Source organism: Solanum tuberosum, unplaced genomic scaffold (assembly GCF_000226075.1).
Source record: "Solanum tuberosum cultivar DM 1-3 516 R44 unplaced genomic scaffold, SolTub_3.0 scf00570, whole genome shotgun sequence".
Classification (NCBI taxonomy): Eukaryota; Viridiplantae; Streptophyta; class Magnoliopsida; order Solanales; family Solanaceae; genus Solanum; species Solanum tuberosum.
In genome coordinates, this window is record NW_006239488.1 from 1 (window position 1) to 13,833 (window position 13,833).

At 35.2% G+C, this 13,833-nt stretch overlaps 1 protein-coding gene across 1 annotated transcript; it reads left to right on the forward strand.

The window, feature by feature from the left end:
• Positions 1 to 40: 40 nt before the first annotated feature.
• Positions 41 to 9,232, forward strand: LOC102592103 (proteasome subunit beta type-6-like). Its single transcript, XM_006365573.2, has 8 exons — positions 41 to 250; positions 666 to 742; positions 3,720 to 3,775; positions 4,113 to 4,185; positions 6,195 to 6,306; positions 7,143 to 7,216; positions 7,910 to 7,984; positions 8,886 to 9,232. The coding sequence occupies exons 1-8, from the start codon at positions 139 to 141 to the stop codon at positions 9,015 to 9,017; spliced, it is 711 nt and encodes a 236-aa protein (XP_006365635.1). The 5' UTR covers positions 41 to 138; the 3' UTR covers positions 9,018 to 9,232.
• The last annotated feature ends 4,601 nt before the right edge of the window (positions 9,233 to 13,833 follow it).

Here is a 13,833-nt window from a genome sequence, read left to right on the forward strand (position 1 = left end):
CTCTCCAAGACAGTTGCTAATACTAATATACTTGTAGTCTCCCTTTTTCTTATTTTATTTCTTCCTTTATTCTCACTAGGGCTTTTCTCTTTCATTTTTCAATTTCTCTCCTCCTTCGATCTCTCAGCTTACCCTAAGATGGACAAATCGTCGCTCGATGTGGAGCAGCCACACTCCATGGGAACCACCATCATCGGCGTCACTTACAACGGCGGCGTTGTTCTCGGCGCCGACTCCCGTACCAGCACTGGTAATTCCTTTTTTATTTTCTTCATAAGGGTTTGATTTATATTTTCAATTTTTTGTAATGTTACTGTTGAAAAATTGATTAACTGAAAATAAAGTATCTGCTTGATTGATTTGTTTTTTCAATGTCATAATGTTGTTGTGAATACTGAAAATAGAGAGCCTTTGATTTACTTTTCAATAGTATAGTCTTGATGAGAAGAGTTTACTTAACAATAAAGTCTTTTTTTTTGTATATGTTTTTATTATGAAAATTTGTGAAAGTAAAGCCTTTTTATATAGTTTACCTGATAAAGATGAATTTTATTTGTGAAAATTGTATTTTCTTCTGAATTTGTTAAAAAAATGTAGTAGTAATTTTAGTTTGTGTAATCTAAGAACTGCATTTTTTTGGTGTTTTTTGCTTTTTGGAAATTTAGGAATGTATGTGGCAAATAGGGCTTCAGATAAGATCACTCAGCTCACTGACAATGTGTATGTTTGTCGCTCTGGATCGGTATGCTACTTTTGCTCTCTTTCTCTTTCTTTGGTAGCATATATATCGTATTTCTTCAAAAAGAGGAACTGTGGAACTGCTATCTGTGCTGTGGCATTATTTGTCCTTTTTTCCCTTTGTTTCCATAAGGGATTTTTGTTATTTGGTTCAAGTATTGGCATGTTGAGTACTGTAGATAAAAGCAATTCAAGAAGTTGAATTAAGGATTTATGGGTTTAGTATCGCCCTTCTTTTTCTTCGTTTTGATGTTTTTGGAAGGGGTTATAATGTGGCTGAAATTTGTCAGTAATGAATCCAAAACTCTATTTAATTAAATAGCATTTAAGTAGCACGTTATCTGCTCTGTAATGATTGACAAATAGAACATAGAATAACCAAAATTCTAACTATGCGAGGAGATGTTAGAACTGAAATAGAAATGACATGGCTAAAAAATTCTTCGAGTTAAAGCTTGGTAATTTTCAATATTGAACTTTTTTTGTATTAGCAATGGCGAAACACTTTTCTTGCAATACCAATCCTTAAAAATCTTTCGGGGGCTTGCTCTTCCTCAAAAGAATTAAATCTCTTATGGGCTTGGTTAAATTTACAGGTCAATTGTGTATTGTCATTGTGTGTCCACTTAATGTGGTATGTTGCAAGGATAGAGTGTTTTGAATTTTAACAAATAGCAAATGGAAATATTCATTTCTCTCTCTCTCTGTATCTTATCTATTTATGAGTCACTGAACATCTCTTTATTTTTTCTATTAAGGTATAGTAATTTACCTAATGAAGAGAGGGGAAAATGTCCAGTATACAAGCAGTTACCTGTGTTTGTATTATGTATCAATTGTAAAAGAAAATATTTATTTTATAAATTCAAAAGTTCTATATGTTTATGTATATTTCTGTGTATTCCTATATTTTCTGTACTATGTATTGAAAATAATTAGTGACATTCCTATTTATAAAAGTAAAAATCAAATTAAAAAATGTCCAGTATACAAGCAGTTACCAAAAAGTAGAGAACCTGGAAATAATTGAACATCCTTTTGCTTGCTTATCTTTCTATGATTTTTGGAAATCATGCTCATATTATGAAAGCTAAGTCAGTATTAAAAGCTAGAGTATTTCAGACGTTCAATCAACCAATCAATTGGGCTTTATCCAAAACTACTTGGAGTTTGCTATATGAATATTGATCCTCTGTTTCCATTCTGGTTTGTCTTACTAGAGAAAAATATACTGAACTTTACAAGACAACGGGACCTACTAACATGGTTTCATTAGCAGCTAGTAGCAGAGGTTATAACCTTTTCCGTTGTCTTGCATATTATATGTGAATCCACTCTCTCCTAGGCATGATAAGAAAACTCGGTTTAATAAAAAATTCGATGCCATTTGTCACTTTGTGATGAATTTTTATACCACTGGTACTACTTGGTACATAATTATAGGACAATTATAACATAGTGATGCCAAACATGTCGAAAATAAGATGGATAAGGAGGACTCACAAACCCTCTATTGGATGATTCACAATTTGAAAATGTTATGTATGATGTTGCTGTAGTTTTCTTGTATACATACTTGATATCTGTGGATTCTGCATCCATGGATGAAAATAATTGGTTGAGGCATGTTAATTGATTGTTCAATAGGGCTGAAAATGGGATTAGAAAATGTATTGGGATTTGTTTATTTAGTTACTGAGTTTGTCCCAAGTGCTTTAGGTTTGCTTTAAAAATGTTAAGCTTTAAGTTGCCTGGGTAAACCATGTTTCTTTTGTGGTCAGACACGTGTTGAAGTACATTTTTCCTTTTTGCTCCTCCCCCTTCTCACATTGAGTGGGGCTACAGTGGTAAAAGAGCACTTGTCTTAGATGTAGTTCATTATCCAATTTAATTAAAAAAACATATGATGCAACCTCTGTATAAATGTATAGATTATTAGACACCTGGGCACACATTTCAATTTGCATGTAAAATTGTTTCTCTTTTTCATTTAGCACAATTTTTTACTTTCTAATATTGTAAGGAATTTGAGTTCCCAATGGGATTTGATTACATAACTAAACATGATGTGAGGTTCAAAGCCTATTCTAAGGTAAAAACATTCCACTACCTTTGTGTTGTATCTGCATAAACTGAATTTCCTGGAAGTTAAAGCAGGTTAACATAAATTGAGAAAATGAAATATAGCATAATGGGATCATATAGTGGTAGATTAGATAAAAGAAAAAGATATTAATCCTTCTCTTTTATGACCAAGTAATCCCCAAGGACCAACTGCCGCACGGTTTTAAACTTGGTGGATAATGGGCCCAATATATATTTATCTTTTAGGAGAAGTTCATTGGAAATGTTTTCTAGGAGAAACTTTCTGTTAGTTTTAGAGGTTTTGTTCTGTCCCTTAGAAACAACGGATCTGGGCAATGCTCGAATTCAGGTTATTGATGATTGTATTCTTACACCTCCACATATGTACTCTGTAGAGTCTGTCTTGTTCCAAAACATTAGCTTCCATTGCTCTGTGGTTAAGATATGGTTGATATAAATCCTACAGCATATCCAATAGTTTTATTAGCTTATTAGACAAACAATAGAATGTGTTCTACTTTAAGTTGCTCAGACTCTCCAAAAATGTTGTGTCGTATTCTCCAAAAATGCACTACTTCTGAAGGATCCGACACATACCTGATGACATTTTTGAAGAGTCCAAGCAACACATGACTTTTACCTACTTCCTGGTTTAGAAAATGACCTCAGAGCATTATATGCTTTAAGAAGTTAAAAATGCCTTGATGCTTTGAAGTGAACTTCTGGTTTAGAAAATGACCTTGGAGCGTTATATGCTCTAAGAAGTTAAACATGCCTTGATGCTTTGAAGTGAACTACCAACAGCTGAGTTGTTTCCATCTCATAATCTGATACTTGATCCTCTATAGCATTCTGAGAGTCCTATCTCACATATTAATTTAATGATTGTTTTGTAGGCTGCAGATTCACAAGTTGTTTCAGACTACGTGCGCTACTTTCTACACCAACACACGTAACCCATCAACCCATCTTGTATTTTTATTCAAATGCTTACTTCCTAGATGCAACTATTATGATTTATCTCAGTAACTTGCAAAAGAATCTCCCCTGATGAGAGGCTGTTAACTTCAGCTTCTTCATCAATTTCTTCTTTGTTGGGAATATGGAATTGACTAGTTAACCTATACATACTTTTGAAGTTTGAATGAGCGTGCCAAAATTTACCATCTCTTTTACTTGTTAATTTTTCTGGAAATTAGATTATGATGAAGTGGCTTGTGCTTGCCACTTATTTAGTCAAATTATTTTCAGGATGCACTTTCTAAGGTTGAAAGTTTTTGTGGATGCAGGATACAGCTTGGCCAGCCAGCGACTGTCAAGGTTGCGGCAAGTCTTGTTAGGCAAATATCCTATAACAATAAGGTTTGCTTCTATAAGTAGCATACTATTTCTTATTGTGTTATGTAAAATAATTTTTATCATTTTAAATTCTAAGTTTCCTATTCTCTTTTTTTGCGTGTCGTTTAAAGATTTATACAGATAGCTTGACAATTGTGGAATCTCTGTTTTTTTTTTCTTCGCTACAATGCAAGTAGTTGTAGCTCAATTGTGTAATAGAGAGTTGCTCTCACAATGCAACTGTCTAAAAGAGAATTCACCATTTAAGAATGGTCATCAAAGCTGGAATCAACATTTTCTTGCTTAGGAAGTTATGAAATCTCAGTGTATCTGTTAGGTGCAACTTTTGTGGTGTAATTTGAGGATTGGATCACCCAATTATCTAATCATTCAAATATTAATGAGTGGTCATGTCCTTTGGAATCTGTGAGTGTACTAACTTCAGCAGTGTCTTACTCAAAATAAAATTGGTAAACCTGTAACCTGTTCAGTGAAAAAAAGTAAAAAGGAATTTTTCAATGCTGAGCTGATGCCATTTAATTTGTTGCTTTTGCACACCATCGGTATTAGGTTTTCATTTTGTTTTTAGCTATGCAGCTTCCCTACATGATGTGGATGAATTAACTCTTTTTTTTTTGAAGATCAAGTAAGGAATAATTTTATTAATTACAAGATGTGTATCAAAAGACAACCTAGAAAAGATTCTAGTTGTTAGAACTGACGTTATCTCTATTTTGTTCCTGGGTTATTTTCCTTAAGCATTGCAAATTCCTTCATCTTTTTGATGCCATTAATTATATTTTTACTCCATCAAAAACAAAAAAAGACAACCTAGAAAGGCACCTATTCCTCTGTACAAATAGGAAGAGCCTAATGGGTGGACCCAAAAGAATAATCAATTACATGAGGCTATATGTGATCATGCTCTATTACTTCAAAAGCTCTCCTATTTCTCTCACCTTCCTTTTCTGTTGATGGTATGTTTTCCTCTCCATACTACCACATTTAGAGGAACAATGCTCCATGCTCTGCATTGTTCTCTTCATCTTCTAAAGCCCAGCTGAATCAAGCAACTGTCACCAATCCCTGGCCATGTTTCTGATACAAATTATTTGCATTTCACTGTTAACAAGTATTTAGGGTCGTTTGGTTGCTGACTAGAGTTATGTAGGTATTAGTAATACATGAATTAGTTATGAGGAAATTTATGTATTATTTTATGCAGGGATTAGTTATGCAAAGTTTAGTTATTCCATCTTCTATTCTGCATAAAATTTTACCTAGATTCCCTCATAACTTATTCATGTATTAGTTATGCATGTTTCTCAATTGCAAACCAAATACCATATTAATTTTATTTTTAGTCCTAACTAACTACCAAACATGGTATTATTTATGCAGGATCTAATACTTGTATAATATTTCTCCTAACCAACTACCAAACGATCCCTTAGTGTACACAATCAAATGGCGATACAAGTCAGATTTTATCCTTCTGTTCCTTCCTAAGTTTTCTTAGTTCCATTTCAAGAGATTTTTTCCTCCTGCTAAAGAACACTATTGACAATGGGGTCCGGGAGGGAATGCATATCATTTGAGAAGCCTAAATGGATAAACATGTGGCCTTGCCAAATTTTTTTTTGTGAAGATCTTTGTATGATTCTTTTATTCTTCCCCTAGCTGATTGTGTAGTTTTAAGCATATTGTATGACGAATCTTTTTCTCCATTTCGGTGGGGATTAAGTTGGAAGAATTTGTACATATATTTATCCGCCATGTATTTAAAGTTGTAGCCTAAACAATGTTTAAAAATAGTCTTTTAAAGTTTCATTTTCTACTTATTGCTGAACTTTTCTAGACACAGGAGGTAGTTGATAGGAAATAAATCTGGAAGAGAATGTGTATAACTGGCTTTTGTTCCATGGCTTCTGCTCAGCTTCCTCTGTATTATTTTACCTGTATGGTCGTATGTGAGCTAGGTTAAACGTCACCTTTGAGCTCTTTCTAACTGATTTATGATCTCAAAAACTCAGGCTATGCTTCAAACAGGAATGATTGTTGGTGGATGGGACAAATACGAAGGGGGTAAAATATATGGGGTTCCTCTTGGGGGTACACTCTTGGAGCAGCCTTTTGCTATTGGAGGTTTGTTGTCAATCTGTATTGTTGCTTTCCTCATGCATCTACTTCTCAGGAGCACTTTCCTGGTTAACTGTTTAGATATTTTTGGTTCTTAAAAACAACTGGAATAGGTTACTTGGTTGTGGTGCCTGTTTCTTGAATGGCATCAACCCAATGGGGTCTGCTGTGCTATAGAATTTAATGGGATAATATCATGGTTATTTTGATTTTGTCCAATTGGTGCATTTGATTAGATTTAATTAAATACAAGAGCCATCATCATGTTAGGTCTGATGGCTACAGTGATTTTAATTTCAACATAAAGTAAGAGGGTGGTGATGGAGTTGGCTACTGACCAAACCCTAAGGTATGGTGATAGTGCACTGGATAGGATTAAAGAAGATGATGCCTTGAAAGGCACCTAAGGGTGTTCCCCGTGGGTGAAAACCTTGGAAACTAGGGTTTAAATCCAGCAGAGACTAGAACATCAAGTGATTTCTTTCCATCTACCTAAGTCTTGGTGGTAAAGTTACCCGGTATATTTGCTGGTGGGAGGTAGCTGGTACCCGATGGAATAGTTGAGATGTGCGCAAGCTGGCTTGGACACCACCCTTTAGAAAAAATGGAGAAGATGATGATGCCTTGAAAGGAAAGACAGGACCTGAGGATTTAAAGCTTATTGCATATATGCAGTGTTAATATTGAAGTATATCATAGCATTGCTTAACATACTCATTTGTAGTTTCGCTTTACTGACCTGTATTGTGCTTTTGCTGTTGATAGAAATTAAATTCTCAGCCTGCCATACAATGTCCTCCAACTGCTGAGTTCTGTTCTAATGTTTTAATTTCATATTGCAGGGTCTGGGTCTAGTTATTTGTATGGTTTCTTTGATCAGGCATGGAGGGAAGGAATGTCTCATGAAGAAGCAGAGGTTTGCTGTATGCGGTCATTAAAATTTCTCATTTGTATAATATGGGTGACCATTATGAACCGTTTTCTTAAGAAAACTCTTAATTGTTTCTGTCAAGTAGGCGTCATAGTCTAATTAGATAGGGAATCAATCATATTAAGAATGAAGTCTTTTCTTTCATATTCAATTTCTTCATTCCAGATTTCTCCATTCCTTCCTATATGCCTTTTTAGTACCCGTCTAAGTAATGTGTGCAGTACAAAGTTCATGATGCAGAACTCAATTGGTTCATCCTATTCAAGAAGTTTGACCCCCCCCTCTAATTTTTTGTTTTCTTTATTTAGTTTGCATTTTCTTTGGAGACTTGGATTCAAATTTAGTGTGTCTCACAGCCGAGAAAACTTGGGGGATTTTGTTAGTTCTAGTATGCAGCAATTTTTTTTTTAACTTTCTGTTTCCAAAACAAAGCCTTCTATTTCTGATGGGAAGGAAAATGCATTTTAGAGGTTATGTATGATTAGCAGGATGTATATTTTGATCCGTGTTGCTTTCTAAGCTTCGTCGTTTCGTGAACTCGAAAGCTATTCAGCAAGACAATATAATTCTTTTGGCTTGTGGTAGATAGGTGCAGAGAATCATGATTTGTATTTGTCATGCTTATCTAGTCTGTAGATATTTCCAATGATTGAAATTTCCTTTCATATACTTTTGCAGAAACTGGTTGTGACTGCGGTGTCTCTTGCCATTGCACGAGATGGTGCGAGTGGCGGTGTAGTACGCACTGTAACTGTGAGTGATTTTCTGCTTTATGCTCATTCACAAGCAATTATATGTGATTAGGAAAAGTTAATTTGCTAGACCAAAGCCATATGCCGCTATTAAATTGGAAACCACTGAATTCTCTGCACCTTCACATAGTGTTTTGCTCAACTTAATTTAGAGCCTTGACCTTTTTCTCCTTTGAAAAAGTTATGTCATGTATCAACTGTATATCTTGCATCAATTACAATAGAACCCTTCCTGCTTCATTTGACCAGTGGTTTTAACACCTTTCTCTTTTTATAAGTATATAGTGTTTTGCCACTTACCCTGAAATTTTTACTTGGATAAAACAATAGCTTAGCTTTGTGGCAGAAAGCCTTGTATACTCAAAGATAGAGAACCTATAAAAACTATGGTTCTATATGGAAGTCATCTATTGTAACAGGAGCATTATGGGTGCACCAAAAGACGACAAATTGATGACATGCCTTAATAAGTTGACTTACATTATACATACTACCTGTCCTATTTTTAAAAACACACCACTTGTGCTTGTTGCCTTTAATTAATGCCTTTTCTAGGCTTGTGCCTTATTTTGAGATATAAGAAGCTAGTGTTTGCTTTGTTAGAGCATAATATGATGGCCACTGTATGCTTCTGAAAACATATCCCCGTTATGTCCTGTTATGTGTGTGCCCTGTGCCCTGCTGCAGAATTCATTTGTATCCAAAAATATCACCCTCTCGAGTACTGTTTTCCTGAGCACTTAGGGCCCTAGGGCAATAGCTCTTCTTTGTATCTTGCATCACAGAAGTCTTGTGTTTGTTTGATGTGTAAAACCAGACAATGGAGAAAATGGAACTGTTGTGTGTATATTTCTGTGTTTACAGATGATTAAAAGTGTCTTTTGCCTATTTTTGACAACCAGATCAACAAAGATGGAGTAAAAAGGAAGTTCTATCCGGGTGATACTCTTCCACTTTGGCATGAAGAGATTGAGTCTGTGAACTCACTGCTGGATATTGTGCCCGCAGCAAGTCCAGACCCAATGGTCAGTTGAGAATAGAAAATTGACTGTCGAACATGTATTTCTATATGGTAGTACTGGCCTCCTGTTGTGGATTATTGGTCTTTTCCCCTCTTTGACCTATATGCCCTTTTAATGCTTGACGATTCCAATTCTGTAATGTCATATTTACTTCAAAAAATTATTTATCGACTATGTTTCAGAACAGGAAAAGGAAGGGTAATTAAAGTGAACTTGTCCTTGTGTTTTTTTGTTTGGGTTAAAAGAACTTTTGGAGAATACCTTCACTTGGCTAGTGTGCTGTTTAGGTATAGATAAATGGTGACATCACGTCTCTACCATTCTCCACTTGGATACTAGGCTTTTGTTTGCCACATGGTTTTGAACTTATGATATGCCCGCGCAAGAAGTGGGGCTCAACTCAGCTGGTAAATCATTGTGAAGAGCTGCTACAACCATATCCTTCCATGCCTACTACTGAAAATCACAAAATAGAAAAGTGCATGGTATTGTTACACATGTTGATTTTTGAGCAAAAATGTTTTGGTGAAAGATGATGATGGTATATGTCGAGCAACTGTTGCCACTGCTTTAAACCTTTTTTTTTGAGGGGCTGTGTTATGCAATTTGGCCCTCTAATCTCAGATGGGGTCTTCTCTTTTGCTGCCAAACAAGAATACAATTATTGACTTGTACACATTAACTAACTTTACAAATCCCACTTTTGGACTACTCTGGGTGTCTTTCTTTGGTTGGTCAAAATGTCGTAGACAAGGGGTGACAATTGGGCGGGTTGAGTTAAATTTGGACAGGTCAAAATGGGTCCAGATCCAACCCAACCCAACCCAAATTTGTTTGGGCCAAAATGGGTTAGTAATGGGTCATAACCCAACCTGTTCAATTTTTCCTGAGTTTTAATAGCTTTATTTGTTATTTTATAAGCTTTTAGTATCTAATTAAAAAAAAATCTTTATTTTTGCCACCCCTAATTGAAAGTAGGAAAAAACAAGAGCAACTTTTACATATAACAAATATAAAAATTATATTTGTATGTTATAATTATAGTTTGCACAATTGTGCTTCATAGCAAATTTTATGTTTGCTATGGAACTATTGATTTGTATAATTTGCTAGATACATTCAATTTTATACAAATTGTTCAGTTTTGTATACATTCATTTATACATTGTAATTTGTATAATAAGTTCTATATTTGTATAAGTGGATATGACGAAAATATATGTATTTGTATTTGTATACACTTTTTTCTCGCTTTATACAAACACAAACGCATTTTTACATTTTACATCGAAATGTATAAAATGACTAATTGTATACCGAAAATGCCTAATTGTATATCGAATCAGATGTAAAAAAAATGGGATGTTTGCTGCGAATTACAAATAAAATAAACTATGACTATAACATTTAATTTGAATTAATAGTTTGATATTTCATACAATTTTTTCAACTGCATAAATGGGCTATAAAATTCAAAATAATTACAAGTTCATACCCAAACCCAAAGTAATTTCTAAAATACCCATTCTTTCATAATAAATATAGCCCATGCCCCCATTCACTAAGCCTAATAATTTTTGTTTAACTGATACTAAATCAATATCATATAATGTATTGGTATCATTAAGATTGATAGTTTTCGCTTAACTGATACTAAATCAGTGTGTGTATATATATATATATATATGCATTCTGAAGTTCGGCTATAGACAATATATTGTCTGTTTTATTTTGCTGTGACTCTTTTGCGATATCATCGTTGCTAGTTTCACTCCGCATCGATGTGTCTGATTTATCAATCTGGATAATGGTTTGAAGTAAATTTCTTTTTACTTCTTCTAAATAATCATTGATCATGCTTTAAAGCGTTAATATCTCTGGTTACTGGATCTGTAACAAAAGTATAACTTATTTCGTTACCACCAGGAGACCTATTAAGTGGGAAGAAATTGATTTCCCAACTACGTGGACTCTAAATTCGATCATATCCCCAAATCAGTTAACAAATGCGGTTACCAATTCTGATTATTCTCATATATCGCAAAATCCCGTGGTAGGATTTGTATTCAGTTTTCGGATAATAGCTATGCGCCTCATAGGCAGTCATTTTCTAATAATAGATTAATGCCTATGTGAGTCACAGTTATTGTAACATCTCTCAATTTGAAATAACTAGGAATAAGCTAATAATTGGAAATAGTTATTTTTGGAAAGAATGAAAATCTGGAAATTTGTTTAAGTTAGGAAAAAGTTGAGTTTTGGTCAACTTCAAACGGCCATAACTCCTAGCTCAAGATGATTTAGTTGTACTTCCAGACATGGTTGGAAAGCTCTTGGAATGATCTTTCCAACGCCGCTAAGTTTGCACCATTCCGAGTTCGTATGAGTAAGTTATGCCCTTTGGAAGTTAGGCTGTTGGAATAAGGAAATGTCTAATCCGGATTTTAGAAGGGCGATTTAGTCTTTTCCTTACCTAATTTCTCTAATTCGTTTTAGGAGATTAATTGGGGAAAAAACAGACTTTATTCAATTTAGAAAAAAATTAGAATTTACGCTAGGGCTTGGAGAGGAGAAGAAATCAAGAAATCGCCAAGAACGTTCAAGCCTTGCGAGTGGAATTCGTCGGGGGTGATCCCTACAAGGTATGTGAGATCACATAGTGTTGGGTTAGTTCACCCACACGCCAATCTTGTTTCAATTTAGCGAATTTAAATGTTTGAATGCAAAGAAAGTGAGTTCTTGAAGAACATTGTTGAAAATTTGCTGAGTTCTTGATGGTTGTGTTGTTGAAGTCTCTTGTTGATTTGATTCATGTTTCCGGGTGGATTTTTGAGTTAAATCTGTTGTATGTTGAGGGTACTGTTGATCCTAAATGTTTGGGGAAAGAACCATGAAAGTTAGGAGGGTTTAGAGATGAAAAACAGAGAAGAAAAATCGTCAAAAACTTAGGGAAGGGGGTGGGGAGTTGCGCCAGCCAGCGCCCCCCAAAAGGGGCTCTGAAGTTCACCCCTTGGGGCGACGCGCCAGCCAGCACGCCCCAGCAGCTTCTCTGACGTTTGAGGGCTGGCGCCCCGCGCCTCTCAGAGCGCCAGGGACGCCAGTTCTCCCCATTCTTCCCCCACCTTTTCGTACTAGTTCCTAAGTGATGTACCTATCTTTCCTAGTTGATTCTAACACTCTAAGGTACATCTAAACATCATGAAATCATCCATAAACATGAGATCATGAACCTTGAATCCATAATCCAATTCGAGGAAAGTTAAGATCAAAGTTATAGAAGCTAAGAGTCAAAGTCTAGAAGTTAAGAAGCAAGTCAAAGCAAAGTTTCTTAAAGTTTTCAAGAATCTTTATTAAATGTTTTACCTTCATTTTAAGGCTCAGGTTTTAAGTTAAGCAAAGAGTAAACTTGAAGTTCTTTTCTTCAAAAGTATATGGGGACTAAGTATTCCCAAAGAGATTTAAAATGTTTTCACATTTAAATAAGAACGGAAACTGAGATTTCCAAAGAGCCTTCAGGCTAGTTTTCAGAAAAAGTAATCGCTTTCTAAATGAAGCAAGAGGGGAAACTTTGATTTCCAAGATAGCATTTGAGCTAAGTTTTGAGCATTAATCTCGAATCACAGAAAAAGTATGTTTTTAAAACATAAGAGCCAGTATATTTTGGGAGTAGTATTGAGCACCGAATTGGGGACGAGCATGAGTTTAGATAACTCACGTCACCATAGAACCATGTAGCCACCATAGGTAGAAAAGGGTCATACTTTTTAGATGAATCCTTTGCGCAATAGACTAGTTGATCCATTAGGCAGTTTAGGTTTTATACCTTTGGCCGGGTATATGATGCGCTGACAACATGGGGTAGATCAATGCATCATCACTATAGCTCTTATGTGATAGTTGTCGGTTAGAGAAACTCCCACATAAGTTATTGTATTTTTATATATATCAGTTTATTGTATTTTTACATACATTTCAGAGTTATGTTGTATCCTTGTGCATAGATAGAGTTTACATCATGTTTTTAAACAGCTTTTCTTTATATTGCACTTGTTTAAACTGCTTTATATTGAAATGAGTTCAGTTAAGTATTCATGAGTTAAGAAGAGCCAAGGTAAGTGTTTCTATCAGATTCTCTTTCCAGCCAATGTTGTTTTAGCATTCCAACTCGCATACTCGTACATTCAATGTACTGATGCCAGTTGGCCTGCATCTTATTATGATGCAGACACAGGTAACTAGGATCAGCATTCCAACGCACCATTGATCTAGTGAGCAGTTCAGAGTCAGTTGGTGAGCCTCCTTGCACTCCGGAGGATCTATTTTTCATTTCTTTCTAGTTAGTTCATTAGGATGTTGTGGGGTTTGTCCCAACATCCATCTCAGTTGTTTTAGAGGTTTCATAGACAGTCATATGTTAGTCATTTGAGTCTTTTCATTATCATTCCTTATTGTTAAGACTTGGGTTGCCACTTTTGGCCAAGTTGAATGTTTAACCTTTAAGCATTCTCAGTTATTTTAGTATTCAGTTAAGTTAGGTGCTATTGATCATTGTTCAGATGCATATTGTCTTCCGCTGAGTTAAGTAAGCCAGGCCAAGGGTTCGCTTGGGGCCAACGATGGTCTTCGAGTGCCAATCCCGTCCAGGGTGTAGGCTCGGGGTGTGACAGTTATAATAGACATTCTTTATCAAGTCGTAGACTTTTGCATGCTATTCATCATATTTCCCCTATTGAACCTATCTATGGTCCAGCATGATATCGTGCCGCTTTTTTACATACCATTGCAACAGATAGCAACTCAATGGTAGAAAAGGTTAAGATTGGCCCTA

What these genes read in the sequence shown, in the direction of transcription:
- LOC102592103 (XM_006365573.2), top strand. Translation starts at nt 139, where the DNA reads ATGGACAAATCGTCGCTCGATGTGGAGCAGCCACACTCCATGGGAACC. An exon ending in CGACTCCCGTACCAGCACTG is followed by an intron (nt 251 to 665) that starts GTAATTCCTTTT and finishes TTGGAAATTTAG; the next exon opens with GAATGTATGTGGCAAATAGG. An exon ending in GTGTAGTACGCACTGTAACT is followed by an intron (nt 7,985 to 8,885) that starts GTGAGTGATTTT and finishes TTTGACAACCAG; the next exon opens with ATCAACAAAGATGGAGTAAA.